The 24975-nt window shown below is 32.5% G+C and overlaps 2 protein-coding genes across 3 annotated transcripts; both read left to right on the forward strand.

Moving 5' to 3' along the window:
* The first annotated feature begins 2870 nt into the window (after positions 1 to 2870).
* Positions 2871 to 7282, forward strand: LOC148606424 (uncharacterized). Its single transcript, XM_088544650.1, has 6 exons — positions 2871 to 2942; positions 3100 to 3163; positions 3636 to 3667; positions 4085 to 4162; positions 4563 to 4671; positions 5974 to 7282. The coding sequence occupies exons 1-6, from the start codon at positions 2919 to 2921 to the stop codon at positions 6111 to 6113; spliced, it is 447 nt and encodes a 148-aa protein (XP_088400776.1). The 5' UTR covers positions 2871 to 2918; the 3' UTR covers positions 6114 to 7282.
* Positions 7283 to 15659: 8377 nt separating this feature from the next.
* On the forward strand, positions 15660 to 23380 carry LOC148606425 (uncharacterized). 2 transcript variants are annotated; one of them, XM_088544649.1, is made up of 6 exons: positions 15660 to 15791; positions 16012 to 16075; positions 17153 to 17184; positions 17904 to 17981; positions 19564 to 19686; positions 22774 to 23380. In XM_088544649.1, the coding sequence occupies exons 1-6, from the start codon at positions 15765 to 15767 to the stop codon at positions 22780 to 22782; spliced, it is 333 nt and encodes a 110-aa protein (XP_088400775.1). In that variant the 5' UTR covers positions 15660 to 15764; the 3' UTR covers positions 22783 to 23380. The 2 variants fall into 2 exon arrangements, with proteins under 2 accessions (XP_088400775.1, XP_088400774.1); XM_088544648.1 differs by having other exon boundaries at positions 19564 to 19672; positions 22774 to 23068.
* Positions 23381 to 24975: the final 1595 nt, after the last annotated feature.

Genomic DNA, 24975 nt, shown 5'->3' on the forward strand with positions numbered 1-24975 from the left:
GCCCACGAATTTCCCTTTTCTTTCTAGAAATGTAGATAAACGTTAAAGTTATCGACTAATGAGACTTCGTTTACGCTTCGCATAAACCAGCCAGGTGAAACATACATTTTATACATCTCAATTTGTACATAAATGACATTCTTGAAAGGAACCGGTGGCCATAAATCAAAATTTAAACGATTGCAATGAAAATTGGTATGATAGTTAAATACTTGAGACCACACAAATAATTGTACATTTTGTGGTTTGAAAGAAACCAGAGACGTCAAATCTTCTCTTTGATGGACATAGTTAAGTCTATCTTTTGTGGTAATAAAATACTTTAAGCGCGGTGTAAGACACGGGGGACGATCGCTACCCAGTATTTATAGGCACAGGTGCAAAATGGTTGATGCAGATTATTTGAGATCCTATGTTGAAAAAAAGGTGAGAAAAGTTAATGCAAGAAATTAAGACAAAATGAATTGCTTGTAGCTGCAAATGCAATGTAATAACAGTATTCTGTAAAGAAGTATAGTTGAAAAAGAGGTATAATTTTGATTTATTTGGAATTTTTATTCAGGCTATTTTTGTTTAATTTTCTGCCTGATTTGTATCATTAGTATTTGATTTATTTATGCTTACCCTACCGGTGTACCTGTTCCATGCTCCTAGTTTTCAGTGGAGTTTGTATTGCTTATATATACATTTGTTTTTATGTACGTATTGTTGTTTTTTGTTGGTTATTTCATGCTCTTTGTTGCGTGTGTCTATTTCCCCTGTCTAGTCTGTCTTTTGAATATATTCTTTTGATTTTCGCTCGAATCTTGGTTTCCTGGGTTACTCTTTCAACGGAACTACAATCTAGATGCATGGCATGGATTTCTTTTATCTAATTGGTCCTCCAAAACATTTTTTATGAATTACAATGTACATTACCGTCTGTTTATCTTGATTAAAAAACATATAAGTATCAAATATTTGTAGATTTTTTTCAGAAAGCAATGCTTCAAGTTCAACTTTTTGGGAAAAACGTGGTAATACATTTACTTTCTGGTGAAAAATGTGAAAAATGTTACCAGATGTAATGTGCTTTAAGGAGGCTTGCGGGTCTTAAACTTTGTGCCCACTGTGTAAGGTGATGCGCATGTTTTCCGTTCAAATGTTATATGTGTTACGTGATCGATCGAGTTGTTGTCATGGTCTTGTGGTCAGAGATGGATCCGGAATGAACTGATTACATTGCAATTACTTTTCCAAAAGTAAGATTAAATGAAATTAATTATTACAAAATTTCTTAAAGCCATTAATGTTTGGAAAAGTAATCACAATTACATCGGATTGCAACAAAAGTTAGATCTTGTCTTTTGATTATCCGATTATAACAACTGTGCAAATTTACTTTCAGCATCCATCTTTGGGCAAAATTAAAATAAATAAAAACAGGAATACATGTTACACCCTATCTTTTTCTTTCGCAATTAGAGATAACTAATTTCCTGTATACAAAAAAAAAAATAATAATAATAAATGGGAAATCAAGGGAATCAGGATTTGAACGCTGGTAAATAACTTGATCCAGGGACTAGACCAAAAAAATAGACGTACAAAGAACACTCGCATAGAAAAGAGGAATGTAAGTAATAAGGACTCCAGTAAAAACTGGGCAAGGTATGCGATCTCTGCCGTTCTAGAAACACCCACCGAGTTGCTCTTAAGTGTCATGTCCGAGGTAGACGAAAGAAAAAAACTATGAGACGGTGAACAAACCAGTTCTCATGGTGCAGTTAGATATACTAGTACCATAACCATCTACGAGTTCATGATGAAGACTTTAACAGTATAGCAGTGATGAATTTAGTCGCGATGCAACATCTTACGTGTACAATTGTTTATAAACAATCACAGTACAAATGTACACAAATTTCCAATTTTTATTTACTCAACAACATGAACATTACAAAATAAAATAAAAAAAAAACCAAATTCACAACATGATGTTAACAAGCCTATTACCGATTATAGCATATCGAAATATAAACATTAGACTGGTATTCTTGTATTATCTTACGTACACTGTTGCAAAAGTGTTCAAGAAAACAGCGGAAAGGTTCTATACACCCCATGTACAGTATTAAACAAAAGGCATAAACACGAAACCAGTAGTTTATAGTGAAAATCTATGGTGTGATACATGTATTTCACAGATTGGAATACGCACTAAAATTACCATACTCAAGTAGATTCTTATGAAAGAACTAAGGGACAATGTCATCATTCTAAATAGAACTTTTAAATAGACTGAAAGCATTGTTAAATACAATGTACGCCGTCTATTTTTAGAATATTACTGATAAACGGCTCCTTATTTAAATTAAACAAACATGAAATTTGTTTATTGAAAGGTGAGCGCAACATGATAAAAATAGTCATGACACAATAATTAACATATAATTATGTAGTGGATAGTTGAAACAATATATGCATTATTATAATAGTAAACTCTTCCTAATAATCGAAAAGTTTACTCTGAAAGAGGATGTCAATCTTTGAGGTTTTTCTTTTTATTATGATGAAGTGTATTAAATATGTAAATTCCTTGTCAACCCCTTAATTGACACCAAACATTTTTGTTTATATTTAAAGCATAGTAAAGGGAAGAGCAATGTCAAAAGAAATTCATATCATTGCATATACATCAAACAACGTCAGATATATTATCGATTAGAAGGAATTAATCATCACTATTTTGACATTTTCTAAATATAGGACAGGTGTTTTCCAAGAGACATGATATAAGAATAAGAAAATAAATTTCTAGTTTAGTCATTTCATTTGAAAATTTCCAAAACTCCCGTAAGTATATAACCCACTATCGAAATACAAACGACATTTTAGAAATAGTAAAATATTTTCTGAAAGATTATAAAATACTTATTATGTCTACAAAACGTTTGAACAAGGTAAGTACTATAAAATATACCAGCAATATGAGAATGCAAATGAAAACGGAATAAAAAAGAGAGGAAATTATAATAAAGAGTCGAGGAAGGACATTGGCGTTCTTTGTTAATGTGTGAAAAATCAGATTATCATTACAAAGTTTTATTCCATTTTTAGGAATATCTGGATATATCAAAGAATCCTCCTCCTGGATGCTCAGCAGGACCTGTAAATGACGATCGTAAGTTGTGTTCGTTTTTTTTGCGTGTTTTCTTACTGGCGTTACCGAAGGTAACGTCTTTCGATTAATCATACCCAATGTACATAGTTACATTTAACGCAAAAAAGTATTGGACAATTATCATTCAAATTTCGCACAGTGTTAAATGTGCAAATTTTTATTTGGGATTTGATGGTGACGCATGCCCCGATGTATGTACCATTATTATCGATCGGTCATGAATGTTTTTACGAATTATATGATAAAACTGTGTCCCGTAATTTTACATGTCGGTACTTACGTTTGCTGTGAAAATAAATACTCCGGAAAAGGAAGGAGTTGCAGGATATGAAGAAAACTGATGAGAAAATAGGATTCACTAAAATGAACCAATAAAGAGGACAATTAAACCATTAATGAATCCCAATAATTAATCTAATACTGATTATACTATGTAATTCTAACATCTGTTTTTTTTTTATCTTTTATACAGTTTATACATGGGAGGGTAGTATAACGGGCCCGGTGAGTACATTATACATCCCAAGTTAGATGGGTTTTTTTCTGCTTTCGCATGCACCAATAAAATTCTTCCGTTCTATGTGTGGACTTCCAACTTCTTATTCATGGATTTTGTGTTTTTAAATTGTCAATCGACAACGCTGTGAATACACTTGAAGAAAGATTTTTTTCTTAAGACACAAACTTAAAAAAAAAAATCGCCAACCTTTTAAATCTTTAAATCATTACCTTGAGATTAAAAATTAATATATAAATTTGTATTGACATACACATTTTCTTTAAAGATGTCAAAAGTCTTTTTGAAAACAATGTGATATGAAACCAGCATTATTTTTTTTTTATTCCTAACAGCATGTCGTCAAATACATTCGGTTTCAGTCGTAGTTTTGATTTGAAAATGTCCTTATTTTTTGTTTATAGACCGGATGTCCATATTCTGGTGGAATATTTTTTCTACGTCTGACATTCCCAGCAGACTATCCCTTCAAACCACCAAAGGTACGTATTGAGAAAAATCCCATCGACAGGCTGATACTATAAAGACCGTATCATTCGTTGAAATTGTGATTTTTCATTTTCATGGACATATGACCTTTAGCATACCGTAATTTGCAATATTTAATTTATTTGACATTTTGTATTAAGAAACAACTGGGACGATGTTACTGCTGGTGGACATAACTGTAAAAAAAAATGAAAATAAAACTGCGAAGCAAATTTTTGGTCGTACCCTTAGCGGGACTCGAACTCGTATCGCTGTGACATCTGTGGCAACACCGCCTGCACAAAGTCCAGCGCTCTAGATATATATATATATAGAATATATATATATATTCGAAACACAGAAGGTCTCTTGTATTAAACAAATGAATTTTCAGTTTTTATGATTTCATTTCAGGTCAAGTTTACCACAAAAATATACCACCCAAATATTAATGGGAACAATGGAGATATTTGTTTAGATTTACTACGTTCACAATGGTCTCCAGCTTTAACAGTATCAAAATGTAAGTCATTAAAGTATCAAAATGTAAGTCAGTAAACTTTCAAATTGTAAGCCAGTAAACTATCAAAATGTAAGTCATTAAGAGTATTGAAATTTGAGTCATTAATAGTATTGAAAGAGTAATCAAAGGAACCAAGGTTATAGCGGTGATCAAAAGAATGTAATTCAGGGACAAAGACCAGACATGGAAACAGACATACACAACAAAGAACATAGAGTAACTAAAATCATACATACACAGTAAAAAAGCAAATGAGCAACTCGGACTCCACTAAAAACTGGGAGCATGGACAAGGTGCACCGATAGGGTAAGCGTCCTCTGCTTTTCTAGAAACACACGTCGAGTTGCTCATAAAAAGTGTTTATTTTCTAAGTACCAGTAATTAGCAAAATATATGTACATATAAGGTATAAGGTATAAAAACATGGAGGAATCGGAAAGAAAAAGGACTGAATTATTAGGGTTAAAAATAACCATTCCAGTCACTAGGATTTTCATATTCCAACAAATGCCTAGGATATATTTCATTCGTTTCCTTTCAGACTAAAATCAAACGTCCAGTGAATATAATGTCACATGTTAAAATCATTAAGATGATCGTAATGAGGACTTTGTCTTCTTTCAATACTAACAATGATTCCGTGAAATCAAAGAATAAAACGATTAATATCCAATATTTTATGTTCAAGGAAACATACACAGAAACCCGCATAGATAAAACAATCTTAGCCAAGTGCAAGGGAAGTGTAAGCGTCCATCTATCGTATTATTCGTGTCATGCTATACAGGGTACTACATATCAAAAAGGAAAATAAATTATAAATTGGTCTACCACAATAGTCAACAAGTTCATAATGAATCTAAATATCGTCAGATAACATCCACACCTTTACCCCTGTATCTGCTGTAAGTTATTAATTTCACAGTATTCAATAACACTTTAAGATACCTTCCTAGACCAAATATATATATATATATATATATAGTTTTCATATACAAATAATAAAAAAAAGTTTACTTAGTTCACTTAAATCAAATATTCATATTCACTCGTGCTTTTATAACCGGTGTCGTTAGGAGGCAAAATGAATCAATTGTAAGAGGTCGATTAAATACTTAAATAGCTAATCTTTTGGGAGCAATATTAAGAAAGAAATATGGTCCCCCAATATGACTGAACAAAACTAATGATACCCTCCAGTCATTTCATTACTACCTCTGCTCATTACCAAAAAGAGCGTCCTTGCAATTCCTAATTCTGGTATTTTTTCGTTTTCACAAAGTTTTTTTTTTCAATTTCAGTATTACTATCTATAACAGCACTACTAACGAATCCAAACCCGGATGATCCATTGTTCCCCGAAGCAGGAAAAATGTACAAATCGGACATTAAAAGATTCAATAAGACTGCAGCAGACTGGACAAGAAAACACGCCACGTGATACATGCTCTTCAATGCATATTTACTCTGAAATGACTTACGTTGAACATAAGACATATTTGGCTTTGTTAATGTTTTACTAGGTACCCATCTCTGTAAGAATCAGACAGTAGATGAAAATGGTAAGACAAAGAGTCTTTTTCCACTATCAATACAACCAGAACTTATGAATGGCCATACCACTTTTTTAAGAGATGATTATAAATTTATTGAAATGCACTGCAATCGAGCAGTTTATTGGCATGTAACTATTACTTTTCTGATTTATTTATCAAGTGAGGATCTGTGAAGGAAACTATCCCTGAGTATTAATTGTGTATAACACCAATGAATCTACTTTATCATGGTTAGTAGTACAACAAATCATGCAACTCTTATACTAAAACCATAACGAATTGAGGACCGTGCAACTGACGTGTAGCTTTCCATTTGACATTATGATTATATATAATTTTAATTTTTCAGACAACCGTGCAACTGACGTGTAGCTTTCCATTTGACATTATGATTATATATAATTTTAATTTTTCAGACAAACACTGAAAAAATATGGTAAGCCCAAGGGTTTTGTGACTATAACCCACTCGAGACATCATGGACCTTTTTTCAAGAGTATTTTTGCTTTTTATATAGATATTGCAAATATCTTCGCGGATCTGTAATGATTAGGTTTGTTTCATACATTGTGGCAATGTTCACATCGAAATTGTATTTTCATGTATGGAAAATTGATATAATTATATATTTCAAGTACATTTTATGGACCTGACTAAGCAATAGATAAAACTACTTTGCTAGGTTTATCTTAACACGCATACGTCGTTACGTCTGAGACATATCTTAAGATGGTTTAAAAAAATCAAACATGTGAGGTCATAGCTAGGCGCAGCCCTGCATTAATTTCAATTCCTTTGCAACGTCAGACGAATAAGATCAATTTTGATACTTACACGCATGACCTTTGATATACTTGTATATTTAGTGATTTAATAGTACTTGAGGATGTTAAGTTTAAGTGAGGTAATGCTGATTGTTCTTAAAACCGCTTTTAATTTATCAAAGGATTTTTTAGGAATACCATCAGTCACGAAGGAAGTTAATTGATACTGACCATGCAATAAGTGTAATTGTATCTTTAAATACATGTGTATATTAAAAACCATACTTTTATTGTATTGTTTTTTTCTCTCTCATTTGTAATGTTGAAAAAACCGTAATAATAACCGCTAACTAAAATTTTATTACAATTCTATGGACATTTTGTCGTTAACAATCTCCCGCTTGAAAGAGACTTTTTAGAATGAACATTTATACTTTTACCATATTTATGAAAAATATAAAGTACCAAATATGGGACGCACACACACATACAAAAATAAAGTAAATAATTAGACTACACGAGAATGTAATTGTGTGGTCATATCGGTCGACGAGTTTGAAATTACTAGTGATGTTTAATATATTTTATTCGCAAAAAAGAAGATGATAATGTCATTCCATCGCATCTGTCTATAAACACTGAATTTAACATGTCCTAATTGTGGCTTGCTTTACCTCTTGAGATTAATGCGAGATAATACTGCTCCAATAAGCTCTATAAGGTATTCAACAGCTTTTCATTTAGCACCGTCAATTTCCTGTTCACATTGCTATTGATGAACTATTGTCAATTTTCTGTTCATATGCCTTTGGACTAATCCAATGTAATACACACCATTCGAACCTACCATTCGAAATAGCAAAATGTGAGCAGAATTCAAAAGAATATATTTCAAGAATGAAGATTAGACAGGGAAAACAAACACACACAACACTGTGTACTAAGTTACAATCATAGAATAATCCTACGAGGAGGAATGACCCGGCCAGCGAAAGCTATATTTTCATATAGCCTAGCTGGCCGAGTGGTCTAGGGTGCTGGACTTTGTGCAGGCGGTGTTACCATAGATGTCACAGCGGTACGAGTTCGAGTCCCACGGAGGGAACGACCAAAAATTTGATTCGCAAATTTGACAATTCTAACATCGTCGGGAATTTTTCAAATCCTCATATAAACGTCTAAATATGTTTAACATCACCAGATGGTAAAATTTACATTGAATATTTCGGATTACCGATATCCTTCTTCAGCATAAAACTTATAAAACTTATATTATACGCTACACTGGTCCATCGGATCAAATTGATTCAGGGAAGATATGTAAACGTATAGAAGGGTCTGAAAAATTCCCAACGATGTTAGAACTATGCAAAGTTTGGTCGTTCCCTCCGCGGGACTCGAACTCGTACCGCTGTAACATCTATGGCAACACCGCCTGCACAAAGGCTGCAAAAACATTAGAATTAAAACATTTTTTTGCAATTTGCAAAAAAGGCTATGAATTAAACCACAGAAAATTAATGATTGTTTTTCATGATGTTTCGTCAAATCAAACTCAACTTCTACATACACCTTTTTCTTAAAAAGTTGCTTGCGCGATTTGTGTCCTTTTATTTTGGTGAATTTTGACTCAAAATGGTTGTTCGTTTTTTATTGAAGAAATTGGTATCATCATTAAAAAAATTCATTATCTCCTTTGTATTTGTGGTTATATTTAATAAACGATTAAAAAAGTTATTAACAAATTTAAAGTATTTCCTTTTGCGGCCTAGTATATAGACCTTCTTAAATTCGCAAGTTTTGTTACTAAAACTTAACATTTCCTGTCTTTTTGCAGTCTACAAATGGCAAATTAAAATCGCAGGACTGGTAACAGACTACTAAATAAATGAGGAAAATGTTTTTGTGTGCTTATTTCGAGGAATAATACTTACCACAACATTAACAGACACTAAATTACAAATAAAAGAACGAAAAACAATTATATCTGACAATAAAAACAAAAAGATCAACTCAGTAGGTAAGAGAACCAAAATTCTAGCGGAAATCAAAAGTATGTAATCAAGGGACAAAGACCAGACATGGAAAATAGACAAACACAACTAATGATAAAAAATAACCAAAATAAGACATACAAAGTAGCAAAAGTAAATGAACAACCCGGGCTCCACTAAAAATGTTGGAGCATGGACCAGGAAATTGTCACTTTTAGATGATTTGATACATCAATAATTTATTTACGGCCACTATAACATTTTTCGCAATGTATCCAACATACTATGTAACTCCAATCCATAATTATGACTTAATATTACCAAAATTGTCAGTAACTACTTGTCAGATATCAGTTGACTATTTTGTATTTATTAATTGCTTATAACAGATTAGAAAGTGTTCTTAAAACTTAAATCTTATATCGAACAAACCCATTTTCAATTACGTATTATTGGCAAATATATAGTTCATAAGATTTTGTTAATATGTGTTTTTTAATTTTTTTTTAATTTGTGTCATTTCATCTCTTATTAAGGAATTAAAGATATGAATGAATGAATGAATGAATATACTTACGTAATTCCTCGAGAGCCAGGCAGATGATATATGGACAGCACAAAGTAAATTTCATCTCCCTACTTTTTCGTTCCAATGTTATGTCAGACTCACTATGATTTCAGATAAGAATTTGACTCAGAATATATTTTCAACGTTAAAATTATGAACAATTCAAAGAGTTATTTTCTTCTACAGATTTTTGCAATCTACTTCATTTTAACCATTTCAGCAAATTACAAACCAAAATTTAATTTTACGAAAACTCTATTGGATGAAATCTTTCGAGGGATAAAATTTGGCATATGCCTTTCACTGTCTGTGTCTCTCATGGACACCCTACAAAATAATTCGACGATCTCGTAGAGTTACTGGTGGCTATTTAACACCAAGCTTACCTAGTATTAACCTCCAATATACACTTTCTGAGTATGAATCAGTGCTGGAGATTTAAGGAGGTAGATCTAGGTGAGGGACATAACTCTTGTAAATCACAAGAACGTTTGAATATTATATCAATCTCATGTAAGCATCAAAGTAACAGTGATTGATTTCATTTTGTTTCAAATGAAAGCTTGATAGCTTTGGTGAAATTGAATATGATACAAACATATCACTGATTTCAAGAGTTATGTCCCTTTCCCTAGGTCTATCTCCTTAAGTGTCTGTCCATGTAAGAATCAGACACTACCTATAATAAGGTGATTCATGGTGTTGAAAAAAACCCATGTATCAGACAATGTTTTTATGTGACAGTAGTCCTTTCTGTATTAATACCTGTACATACGAGAAAACTACACTTAACCTCCTACTAAAATCAGCCAAATTATAAATTATAGCTCTTGAAAAGTGCTTCTTTCATGTACGATCTATACTAATTTTATCTCAAAAGCGCAATGAAAAGCTAAGACTGCTTATGTGATCTTAAACAGTATCTGAACAAGAAATAAAACTGAATTTGGTGTGTTTTTGACATGCATGAATCACTTTCTGTATGAATTTTAGAAAGACTGCTACTTAATTTGTTAGCCATGGTAATTTGTTAGCTATAGTAATTTGTTAGCTATGGTAATTTGTTAGCCATGGTAATTTGTTAGCTATGGTAATTTGTTAGCCATGGTAATTTGTTAGCTATAGTTATTTGTTAGCCATGGTAATTTGTTAGCTATGGTAATTTGTTAGCCATGGTAATTTGTTAGCCGTGGTAATTTGTTAGCCATGGTAATTTGTTAGCTATGGTGATTTGTTAGCTATAGTTATTTGTTAGCCATGGTAATTTGTTAGCCATGGTAATTTGTTAGCTATGGTTATTTGTTTGCCATGGTAATTTGTTAGCTATGGTAATTTGTTGGCCATGGTAATTTGTTAGCTATAGTTATTTGTTAGCTATGGTAATTTGTTAGCCATGGTAATTTGTTAGCCATGGTAATTTGTTAGCTATAGTTATTTTTAGCCATGGTAATTTGTTAGCCGTGGTAATTTGTTAGCCATGGTAATTTGTTAGCTATGGTAATTTGTTAGCCATGGTAATTTGTTAGCTATAGTTATTTGTTAGCCATGGTAATTTGTTAGCTATAGTCATTTGTTAGCCGTGGTAATTTGTTAGCTATAGTTATTTGTTAGCCATGGTAATTTGTTAGCTATAGTTATTTGTTAGCCATGGTTATTTGTTAGCCATGGTAATTTGTTAGCTATAGTAATTTGTTAGCCATGGTAATATGTTAGCCATGGTAATTTGTTAGCTATAGTTATTTGTTAGCCATGGTAATTTGTTAGCCACGGTAATTTGTTAGCTATGGTAATTTGTAAGCTATGGTAATGTGTTTACTATAGTAATTTGCTATTATACAATGAGTTTGCATTCTGTTCGGGATGCAAAATTATCATAATGCAAGTCAGATGTCACATAATATATATTGCTAATTTTGTCTTTAAATGTAGTCAACAAGCTCATAAAGACATTCAAAAGAAAGAAAACATTTTTTTTCACAAGATAACAGCCCTTACGACGGTGGAGTATTTCTTCTTGGACTCTTCTTCCCAACCGATTTTCCACTAAGATCACCTGAAGTATGTTTGAATCTTTTCTTATTTTCTTAATAATCGAAAAAATAAATGCAATATCGAAGATTAATTATGTTTTTGCTACTGTACAAATATGCTCCCGTTTTTGTTTTGTCGTGGGACAATTTGTGGATATGGCGTTTTGAACAGCTTATTTGGGTTTTTATTTTGCTTGTTGATAATGGCATTTTACATGTGACGATTCGCTTCTGCAAGCTGTTTTAAATTTTAGTTGAAAATGAAAAAAATAGTTATTATGAACCATACTATAAATCAGTAATTTGGCTTGTAAATTAAGTATGAATTATATATTGCTATGACTATAGCAATTACAATATCCATTTTTAACGACAAAAATGTAGAAGAAATATTATCACAAGTGATCTCTACCTACAGGCTCGGTTTTATACTAAAATATATCACCCAAGTATCGACCCAGCTTTTGCTACTACTTCATTTCGGGAACCTTTCATATACTTTCACTAAAACAATGCAATTTCCTTACATTCCGTAGAAATCTAAATAAAAACGTATAGCAAACATGATCTCATTTTAACTCATATTATTATTGAGAAGTGGCCTTTGAAGGATGTTATTGCAAATGTACTTATTTCACAAGAATAATCTGCATGTGGTGAATATCAACTGCAATAAATTTTACAATAATACTTACAGCGTGTGTTTACAAACTTAAATAAGGAAAACGAAATTAATTTTGTTGGTAACCAAATAGAAATGTCCATATATAAACTTATAACACAAAAATACCTTTATTTTATAAAATTCAACAAGATAGTTAAACTAAACAGATTCGGTGTAGAAAAAAATCCGTACAACATTTAGTCAGATAGTTTTTACCTACAAAAGCCAAAAGTTAGTTGCAAAATGTTAAAAGGTCTGAAAAAAGAAGTGTTGATTCTGAACATTAAATCTCTTCATCCTTTCCCCCCAAAACAATCTCTGCTATATATTACATAAAATTTGGGAAAAGTTACCTCGATCCTATTGATAATTTGTTTACCATGAATATTCAAAGTCGATTTATTCGGTCACTACAGATTGTAATCATCAAATGTAACTGTAAATAGTATCTTGTTATCAAATATTGGATTTATAATTACTTTTATGGGAATAAAAACAAAAACAAACAAAAATATTCTTCCAACTTCACGCTAGCAAAAATTTACATAATATTTTGATCAACTGAAAACCTTGTCAGTTTTCCTAAAGTAGGATGTTTTTCATGCTTATAGCGTATTCAAACGTCGAAAAAAAGAATGATAGCGACATGAAAAGGTTCGCGTTGCAAAAATTGGGATAAAAAAAAAAACAGTTTACTCCAGTTGTTTTTGTAATAATTTAAATTTTCAAATAAATAATGCCTTTAAATGTGTTATCTTACATGCAACTATACTCATTTAATCCACAGAATAAAGAAACTTTGAATTTTGAAAAATTGGAGCCATTGCAATAGAAAATAATGTATAAAAAATCGTCTTAATTACCCTTACGTTGTAGGGTATACGATTTAAAAGCAGTCGGAAATATGAGGGACATTGTATTGATATGTGTTTCTTTTGTAGTGTAATAAAAAGATTATTATTTTGAATTATAGCTAGCTTTATAATGCACAAATTGAAGTTTGTAACGGATATACGGAAAGTGCTATCTTTTTCAGCTGTATTGCTATAGTGTTATTTAATTACTTGCTGAATATATGCTCCGAATGCCTCAAACGTAAAATAATTTATTATGTTTGGAGAGGGCAATTAATGAAATAAAGAATATTTTGCCTCCTTCAGCCGCCAGATTTCATGCCAAAATATTAGAGTTCCTTATTATTTCACTTGTTAAAGGCTTGGCCAAATCTTACATTTACGTCTTAGAATAAGTTCTCTAAGTGAACATGGTTTTCTTAAAAACTTTATTGAATCTCAAAACTGTATTTGTGGTATTTGCACCAAGACATGCACAAATCTTTCATGGATTAAATTTTGAATGTTTAGTAGATTCAAATCTTCTTATTTTTAAAACAAAAATTATCAGACGAACAAAACTCGTCAGTTTTTAGACTTTTTTTTCAAAAATTTAAACTGAGAAGAGATTTAATCCAATCCAAGATTTTCAATACATGGTTTACCTACTAATGGAGACAGATCTACAAAAGCACAATAATGATTGTTTATGAATCGTTGTGTCCTATTCATGTTCGTTATATCTACAATAAAATATGTTTAAATCAATTAATGTCATCGTATATTTGTCTACATCGTGCATAAAGACCGTCTTTATGTCTCGTTTTTCACGTTTTGAAATTGTCTGTTTTGTTTTTTTGTATTGATGTTTCGGTATTTTAAGAGGATACGAAATTCTAATATGACGTGCTTCAAAGCTCTCAAGACCACAGCCATGGTAAAAAAGTGATAAACACATGACCAACATTTCTTGCAACACATAGGTTGCGTCTTCAAATATAGGGGAAGAATAGTCATATTAGAATCAAAATAAATCATGGAAACTTCATTTTGTCATTCTCTTACCAGGGGTTACCCATTTATCTCGCTCGGGGTAAAACTAAATGGAGCTTCCCACAATAAATGTCTAAACTTTCCTAAAGTTTCATTATAATTTTTAAAAGTGTCTTTGAGTTATTGTGCGGAAACAGACATACGTTCACCACCCTTTTCTATAAATACTCGAATATAAAAAAATTTTTAAACAATTAAAGCAGCTTCCGACTGAAGATATATAAGCTTTCTCAGTTTTCATTTTAATTTGTGCAAGCTTTTTTGCGTAATCGTGCGAAAATGTGCATGACGGATGGGGAGGGTAAAACATTATACCCCAACTATTTATTGCGGGGGCATAATAAAAAGAGCAAAGATAAAAAAATAAAGAGAAATGCAAATTCCTGTAAGTAACTTGATGCATATTTTTACAAATACTTCAGTTGATGCAACAAGTTAACTGAATTGCTATTAAGTTTAAGTAGTTGTTATGTACTAAATATTACATGTCAAAATCTCTATCACATGCGGTATCAACCCGAGACTCCTATATCACCCCAAGGACCATCATAAACTCGTGGATCATTACGGTGTGTATCCATCTGCACCATGAAAACTGATCTGTTCAACGCGTCATGGTTTACCTTTCCTCTTTCGTCTACCCTGGACTTGATTTTTAATGAGCAAGAAAAGCAGAGGATGCTTACCTTACCGGTGCACCTGGTCCATGCTCCCAGATTTTAGTGGAGTCCGAGTTGCTCATTTACTTTTGTTACTTTGTATGTATGATTTTAGTTACTTTATGTTCTTTGTTATATTTGTGTTCTATGTCTGGTCTTTGTCCCTGGATTACATTCTTTTGATTTCTGCTACATTCTTGGTTTCCTTGATTACTCTTTAACAAGAAAAGTCAGTTTACGTATTGCATTTTTAAAAAAATTTCAAAAGAATATGTCGATTTATTTAATGTAAGATAATACAATTAAAACTTTCTTATAAACATAATATAAGTGAACCCATACTAAAGTTAATCGTAATGTATAACCGGTATACACTTCTAATAACTATAATGAACTTGTAAATACTTAAAATCAGAGAGCAAAATTTTAATAGATTGGTTCTATTTTAATTGTATGCAAGCAAACCCAGAAAAGTTCCAAGCGATAGCTGTAGGAAGAAAGACCGCAGATAGAGCACCAACTTTCAATATTGGTGATATTATCCTGTGAAGATACTGTAAAACTTTTATTTGTAGATATTGATATTATGTTAAATTTTGAGAACCATATTAAATCTATCTGCAAGAAAGCTGTACAACAACTTAATATTTAAAAAAGAATTGGAAGAAACCTGTGTAAATTAAGTAGATTCCATAATTATATTCCGCATGATCACAATTTATCTAATTTCGCGTAACGACCGTAACCGTTGAAATGGAAAGACGTTAATTGTATTCGAGAGAATTTCGATCATTGTCACTATTTAACATGAACCGAAAGTAGTTCTTAGACCAATAAGAAAAAAAGAAAAATTCTATTAATATAATAAAACAAGTTGACAAATTAACTTCCGTAGCTGTCGAATTTTCGTATACAATTTATGTTATAAACTTCCTGTTTAAAGCGAAAGAAGGATTGGTGATATTAGGAAGATGACGTCAAACAATTATCTGAAAAGGGTATGTTTAAAATTTTGTTTAAAAGACGCCTGAAAATCATAAAAAATCTCACGTCAACGAGCTCCTTGCAAAGTTGTTCAACAAAGTCTCCATTTGTAAGGGCATTCATATTATTAATTAAAAAAGAAACTTGAGATACCAACATATAAAATAAAAAAGTAGATTTTACACTTTAATAAAAGTCATTTCCCTCCGCTGTACTTTCTTAAGTTTATTTTAGCAAGCGAAGACGTTGGCTGAAGATCCGCCTCCAGGTTGTACCGCTGGTCCAGTTGACGGTAACCGTAAGTTTTGATAAAAACCTTGCTTGCTGTTTTTAAGAAATAATAAATGCACGTCAAAAGATTGAAATCAGTATTTCAGTGGGTTAAACTCTTTGGCACGGTAAACACAAATAAATTCTTACAAACACAAATAAATGAGATGAAATTTTGAAAAAAAATGTTTTCTTTTTTATCGTTTAGAATTGATGACTGTGTGACGAAAAGCATACAACGTAAATTTTCACCGAATGAAAAAAATGCCAAAAAGCATCATATAACGTAAATATTACTCTTGATTTTTTCACCCAATTAAAAATAAAGTGATAATCCAAGCTAATCATTGTAAATTTATATATTCATTATATATATATCAAATTCTTATTTAAAATCTAGGGGTCGCTCACCTACGTTACTCTACTCCATGAAAACCGATTTGTTCACTGTGTCATAGTTTTTTCTTCCTCTTTCGTCTGCCATGGACGTGACATTTTATGAGCAACTCGGTGGGTGTTTCTAGAAAAAGCAAAGGACCTTACCTTACCATACCGGTGCACCTGGTCCATTCTCCCAGTTTTTGGTGGAGTCCGAGTTGCTCATTTGCATTTGTTTCTTTGTACGTGTTATTTTGGTTATTTTATGTTCTTTGTTGTGTGCGTCTGATTTCCCTGTATGGTCTTTGTTCTTGGATTTTATTCTTTTGATTTCCGCCGTTATCCTGGTTCCCTTGATTACTCTTCTCATTCATTAAGGTTTTTACCTAAGTATCAGTTCGTATAAAACACTGCTCATTGAAGAGGTGATTCATGATGTGGAAACCCCCACCAAACAAACGATTTTTATAAGTCGACAATTGCTTTATCTTTATGTAACTATAGTCCATTCAGTATTTACATCTGTATTTTTTTTTAGAAAACCGCATATGTATTTCCCACTTACCAAATAAAATTAAATCAAGAATGGTACAGATTATGACTGCTATTTAACACATTAAATTACATATTTTGAATGCCCTTTTTAGAATCGCAAACAATTAACTATAAATGTGTATAAAATAGTCGACATGTTGTGATAATTGTTTATAAGAAATCTTTATTTTAGTGTACGAGTGGGCATGTAGTATCACAGGGTGGGTAAGTAAGAGGATATGAAAGACATTATTTTGCAAGCAGTTAATTATCATATTTCGAAATGTAATAGTCAAGTAAGTAAAATTTTGTTTCTTTAATTCTTGAAATAGCGCTTACGTTTCAGAAAAAAACAATATTTTGTACACGTTGCAACTCCCCTTCCATGGCGGTACAGAGGCAGAGCGATTTAATAATATAGCATATAACAAAAACAAACAACATCAACAAACACTGAAGTCGATGTAAATGACATTTTCAACAAAAAAATATTAATGTTTCAACATAGATAAAAAAAATAACCTCTCTCATTGACATTCAAAATCAGCAAACCAGCTGTTAAGAACACGTACCCACAGATCAGTAGAATTTTTTTCTACAATAGGTTAAAAATAAGAATAACAGAGTATGCACTATAAAGCATGTAATGGACAATTTACACTTATTGGTAAACAATCAGCATTAGGTCAACGTGAACAATATAATCTTTAGACTGAGCACCGACAAAATGAGCGCTTTTTCTTTCCGTTTCACTTAGCAAGTAATTTAATCTTGACATTTTAGTCTAATGATTTTGGGTAGTTCCGTTTAGTGTGGTGTAGAATAGTCTAGTTGTTATATACTTTTAACTATTATTTTGATATAATATTCTTCGAACGAATGATGATGATTTTAAAAAGTCTAAGAATTGAAATACGATTAAATAAAATGCTTTGTGATTTTAGGATGGTAGTACTTATGCCGGAGGTGTATTTTTCTTACGAATTAGTTTCTCAGAAAGCATTCCCTTCACCCCTCCAAAAGTAAGAATTTGCATATTTCAAGCATGAACACAAACACAAAAAAATCACAACACCATAACAGGGAAACAAAATTAAGCAAACACAAAAACAGCAAAACCGAAGAAACTTATTTTAAGTTTTTCATTCTGTCCCTGTTTTGTTTTACTATTTTTGAAACGTTTAATTTTGCTTGTTTGAAAGAGTAATCAAGGGAACTTAGATTCTAGAAGTCAGAAGAATGTAATCCAGGGACAAAGACCAGACATGAAAAACAGACACACACAACAAAGAACATAAAATAACCAAAATAATACGTACAAAGTAACATAAGTAAATAAGAAGTTCGGACTCCACTAAAAACTGGGAGCATGGAGCAGGTGCACCAGTAGGGTAAGCGTCCACTCCTTTCTACAAACACCCGCCATGCTGCTCATTAAATGTCAAGTGGGGTGGACAAAAGAGGAAAGAAAAACTATGACGTTGAACAAATCGGTTCTCATGGTGCAGATGGTTACATAGTAACAAATCAGGAGTTCATGACGATCTGATGTGATGACTTCAATCTTGTAGTAACATTACCCTGTTCCAGAAGCCTAATTGTACGAAGTCTAGCGGGTAAAAAAAGCTGCGTAGTTACGGCAAGTTTAAACTACATACGCAGGTGCTGAAAGAATGTTGCCACATATGAAAGGAATGTTGACAATACAGAATTAAGTCATCGCGTTTCTCGCATAGTTTGGTCGATAGTGAACTTGTTTTAATGATAAATTATTAGGAGGGTGTCCATAGACATATGAACAGTTAAATCTAATCATTTGCACCATCCGAATATTTGATTTTTCATAATCTTTTTTAAGAATTGTATTGTACAGATAAACTTATCCATGGCAACTACTATTCTGGGACAAACACAAATCTATGCACAACAACTACGTACAACAAACCTTTAAAACTAACATTTGGGCCCAGTTTTTCCTCAAGAGAAATGTGAAAAAAATGTGCATCTTTTACATTTGAATGGATTAATAATAAATGTTGTATAACGCATTTTCCCAACTGTTATCGAACTATTAGATTAGTTTATTGCTTTTCGTTTTTAACATGAAGAACAGCGTTCCTGTATCTCCTGCTGAGGTCTATTAAAATTTGATACAAGGGTATGAGAGCGCTAACAATATAGTCCGGACGAAAATAATTCAGCAAGAATTTCTAAGTTCTAAGGGTGATAATTCCCATAAAAATGATCGATGTCTTTCTAAGGTAAAATGACCTTTCAAAAAACAAATATAAATAAATAAAATAAATAAATAAATAAATAAAATAATAATAACCAGACAGATCCTTTTTACGAACTCTTCTGAGCTATTGGTAATAGCAACCTTTAGAATACATCTTATAAAAGTACAAAAAGAGATGAAGGCATGCCAGCACTTAACAATGTTTGGACGGACGCCCGGCATTTCTATGTATAGGTACAATCGTTCTTTGTGCGGTTTATAAAAAGTGTACTCAAAATCAACCAACCTGAAATCTTCTAAGTTACATTTGATGAAACTCTTGACATCGTCTTATTTGTTGGTCATATCATCTGCTTACTTTATAGATTGTATTTACAACGAAAGTTTATCATCCAAATATAAACCCTGAAGGAGGTCAAGTTTTTATGGATATTCTGGGAAGTCAATGGTGCAGTGCAATAACAATATATCAATGTAAGAATTTATGTGTAAGTGTACCCAAATGATGAACAAAGGATAGACTTGTTACCGACGTCTTTCTTTTCCGGTGTCTTTCTGGTCGGCCCAGATTTTCCCTCTTTGGACACTGTTGTATTTGGATATTTTAGGGACAGATAAAAACACTTTGAAAAGGAGGTGTGCCAGCCGTTGTTCCTCAGAAAACAGGGGTGCTAGGACATCTTTTTCCATTTAAAGTCAATTCTACACATGAAAATGACAAATTTTCCAATAAAAAGGACAGGTTCAAACCCATTTTCTAGTGAATTTGGTAATAACGGAACATAACTATGGCAATTTAAGTCGACACCTTCACTTTCGAAGTAACCTCAGTGTAATTTGTTTTTTTTTTGGTGTTTGTAAACATAAAAATAAATAAATTCTTTATATCTTAATTGAAATGATATAAAAGAGTAATCAAGGGAACCAAAGTTATAGCGGTAATCAAAAGAATGTAATTCAGGGACAAAGACCACACATGGAAAACAGACATACACAACAAAGAACATGAAGTAACTTAAATCATACATACAAAGTAACAAAAGAAAATGAGCAACTCGGACTCCACTAAAAACTGGGAGCATGGACCAGGTGCACCGGTAGGGTAAGCGTCCTCTGCTTTTCTAGAAACACCCACCGAATTGCTCATAAAAAGTCAAGTCCGGGGTAGACAAACGAGGAAAGGAAAACTATGACCCGTTGAATAAATCAGTTTTCATGATGCAAATGGATAAACCACAATGATCCACAAATTCATGATGACGACCACAAAACTTCTGTAGTGATGACTTCAATCTTGTAGCAACATAACCCTGTTCCAGAAGCCTATTTGTTAGAGTTATAGCGCGATACAGAAAGTCTGCGTAGTTTCGGCAAGCTCTGGCATAACGTATGAGTTGTGATATGAACACTCCATACGCAGGAGCCGAAGGGATGTTGCCACAGATGAAAGGAAAGTTGACAATTTTGAATGAAAAGTCATCACGTTTGTCGTAAAGTTTGGTCAATACGTATGCAATGTGCATTTCATGGAATTCGGTAAAAAATGGCAAATTGTCTTCACTTTACATTTCTCAATCTTATAATATAAACTATCTGGTTTCATTCAGCTTCGCACTATTTCATCACTGTTACTGATTTCAGTAATTTTAAAGCTGCATTAACTGCCAAAGGATAAGGGTCCATAAGGCATTGTTCTGCCTACTGAAATAATTGGTAAATTTGTTTGTTTGTTGGGGTTTAACGCCCGAGCAGCAATATTTCAACTATATTCAGGCGATGAACATGAAGTGGATGATAAAATGAACATGAAATGATGAAATGAAAAATGGGATGGGACACAAGGACACTGGGGTCCACAAGCTTTGATTGCCACTGGAAATAGGGAGAGGTGGGTAGGGTCGGGCAATTTAGCCTCCTGTGGCGGAGACCTATGGTTCCTACTCCGGAAGAATACCACAGTAGGGTTTTTTAACGTGCCAGGATCGTGGCATCTTTCCCAACACGGTGCACCACTATGGCTTGGGTCAGGTTTTCCGTATTATAGCCTGACAACCCCAGCATGTAACATACCAGGGGTACCCCATTCCACCACCAGGGGCACACAACCCAGTTGCTCTGTAGGCAGTGCGCCCTAGCCCCCGGCTAAGTTTCTGAGCACTATTTAGTCGCCTTTTACGACAAGCTTAGCGCTGCTGCAGGCCTATTCTTTCAACACCCGGACCTGCACGGGGCGAAATAATTGGTAAGAAATTATCATCAATTCGGAAGAAAACTAAATAATAATATAATACATATTGTAAATTTTCAATTTTATGCATTCAAGTTGAGATTTAAGGAGTAACAGTACAAAAACGAATGCACAAAAACAGCCTGAAAGGCTATTTTGTCAATAAAATAGCATTTTTTTCACGCTTCTGCCACTTAAAGTGTGCATTTATAAAAATCTTTCTACAGGAAAAATAATTTTTTGGTTAACGCTGGATCTCTATGTGCATTTAACAAAAAACCTTCAAAAATCATGCTTAAAATCCCTTCAAAAATGACCAAGTAGTACTTTACCTGTACATGTATCATGTGACCTAGCTAACTGTCACATGATTAAGCACCTGGCCACCCGTGTAATATACACTGAAATCCTAATTACACTGTAGCAAGTGGAGTAGATATATTAATTAAAGAGCTTTTATCTCACCTTTATGCCAAAGAATGAAATAAAGTCTGAAATAATCTTTGATCAGACGTCGAATTTGATATAGCCACTGCTGTAAACATGCATGCATGTACGTGAATGCACTTATATACTTATAACCGCGTTACTGTCCTTTACGTGGGATTTTTTTTATGGATTTAATATTTGAATCCAATAGTTTTCAATATTTTTTTGCTCTAGTATCCATGTAAATCGATAAAAGATTGTTCTACTTTATGATTTATTTTTGCGTGGAACGTAGTACAAAATTGAGAGGCTTTAAATAAGCTAGTATAAGCATTAGTGTATAGAAACCTGCAGCACGCTGATTAAGATAACTTTCTTTGTAATAAATGCTGCAATGCACTTTACTTCCTTATGCGAATGGGCAAATTTGAAAACTGTTATAATATCAAGCGTGAATAAAGTTTTTTACTCGCTTCGGTTTTTATTTTGAAAGTAGAAAAATTAAAAGCCGTTTGCTTTGTTTGCCTGTAAAAAAATCCAGGTCTGGGTATTTATCTATTCTATGTAACAAAGTTCTTTCAACACTGCTTTCTCTATCTGCCGAAAAATCTGCAATACATATACATTTACAATGTGTACATATCAAACATGTCCTTACATGTATTCGATATTGCAAATTTATATATGCAAAATGCTGGTCAATTGTACAGAATTTTGTGTGTTTAAAATCCTGTTGCTTAAGTTTCTTGTATATAAAGTAAATATTCCAACATTTCTTTCGTATTTAGTGTACACCGACACATACGTCTTACTATTACATAATCCCAATGTAATCTTTTAACAATTTCCTCTGGTTGAGTAGGGAAACATAATCCGAATGATTAAATTGTTCAACTGTTTTTCTTTTTATTAAATTTAGTGTTGTTGAGTGTAACATCACTATTGACAAGTCCTAATGCCGAAGAATGCGCGTTTCAAGAGGCAGGTGACCTTTACAAACAGGACAGGGACAAATACGATGAAAAAGCAGCAGAATGGACAAGGAAGTACGCTTGGTGATCCATTATACAATCGCAGTATCATAAAAGAATTCTACTACCAGGAATTTGTGATGACAAAACTAAATGTCATTCGACCGCAGTTTATATTGCAATCATATTTTAATTGGTTTGCAAGTATGAACAGCCAAAATTACTGTGCAAATGAATATCATAAGTCAACATATGATTATCCAATGAATTAATGTAATATATTTCTCTTCATGTATATCAATTCAACAATAATATCATCAATTACCATTACAATGTCGTATGTTGCATTTTCAGCTGTGTGGTAGAAATTGAAATGTTCCTTAGTATGGTCGGGGTGTGTATCATAGTATTTGACTGTTCTTCTCGAATATTTAGGTTTAACATGTTTCCTGTTGTTTCTAGTATTTACTAATGTTGCGCATTTTTATTACTTATTTGTGTTATTTTTAACAAGTTCAAGTTTCTGAGAATAAAAAAAAAACAATAACAAAAAAACTGTATTCGTACATTTTATTAGTGACAATGATACTTTTTAAGAATTAATGAATGATTGAATGGGTCAACATATGAAACTACAACCAAGAATAACCATACAACTGTTTTATAACAACTCATAGCAGAAATCTTCTGAATCAAGAACCCAATTCACAATATTTCTTTCCCAATTTTAAGGCTATTTCACACATGAATGTACTGGGTGAATGTCCTTGATTTTTCTTACGTCTAGATAAGTTTTCAAGATGTAGAAATGACTATAGCATATAACAAACCACTTTATAATTAAAGCAAACGGAGTGAAAATGAAGTTCCTTCAAACAGTCATCAATTAACAATATTTTGTTGGTTTGTTCATACCAATAAGTTCAAAATTCTAAGAACTGACAAGACAACCATTGTCACATGCCTTCCTTACTTTTTTTTAAAAAGGTAAAAATCGAGTAAAAATTTGATGTCGAATGCTCACCAATGTTAATATAAAATTTTCTTATATTAATAAAATGCCTAACAGGGTCACTTAGATATGACCTCAAGAACGTCACCCATGAACAAATGGGACAATAATGTTCCCAGAAAAAGTGGTCAAAGAACTTTTAAATTTAAAGGAAAGTAATAGAAAATAAGCAATTTATACAACTCTGGTTTGAACAAACATGAACAGAATTTTAAGGTTAGATTTGGGATACTTAAGGCGGGAAACAAGTAATTGCTCAATACCAGACAAATAAAAAATACTACGAAAGTCATATTATACTATTGCAGTGAGTGTTCAAACAAAGCTGTCATGCCAGCTATTTTCTTCATGTATTTCTTTTAATTTTGTTGAGAAACCACGCATGTATTAACTGCCTTCCTAGACCAGAAATATCACATTACCCAAAGCAGGACTTTCTACTATCATGTGGAAGTATTCATAAATTACCCAACTGATTATTTAAAAGCGGAGATCTATTTGGTCCAGAATTGAGGGGAGAAAAACTAAATAAAATCACATTTTAAAATACAATAAAACTGTGACTTGAAACTTGTTAAAAAAAAATATAAGGACTTTATTTACCTACAACCTGAATTTACTTAAATTTCCTTGTTATCGGTAAGCACTCATTTTGACAAATAAGGTAAGTTTTCTAGGGACACCTCTTCCACATACAAAGCAAAACAAATTGATGCAGAATCCAGGCACTAATAAGAAGAAAAAAAAACGTCCCAAATCCTTGGCTAAGGCCAACAACTATTAGAGAAGTATTCACTCTTCCATACTTATAACAACTACATAAAAAAAACATATGATCTATGAAAAAGAAAAACAAATATTTACATCTTTAAATGTTTGTGGTCACAGGAGTACGTCAGTACAATGACTGTGGTCACGGGAATACTTCAGTACAACCATTGTGGTCACCGGAGTACTTCTGTACAATGAAAACCATCTTTTTTCATATGCAATATATCTCTGAACTCTACTGTGAAAGTTTTTTAATTTGTGGGTACCAATTTTAGTGGATTAGGGAAGAAACACAAGTTCGTGGATTCTGGAATTTGTGGTATTGGAGTTTTCAGTATACATATCAATGGAAATCTTTTTGTTGGGA

Source organism: Perna viridis, chromosome 9 (genome assembly GCF_037379345.1).
Source record: "Perna viridis isolate PV_CMFRI_1.1 ecotype Kerala chromosome 9, ASM3737934v1, whole genome shotgun sequence".
Classification (NCBI taxonomy): domain Eukaryota; kingdom Metazoa; phylum Mollusca; class Bivalvia; order Mytilida; family Mytilidae; genus Perna; species Perna viridis.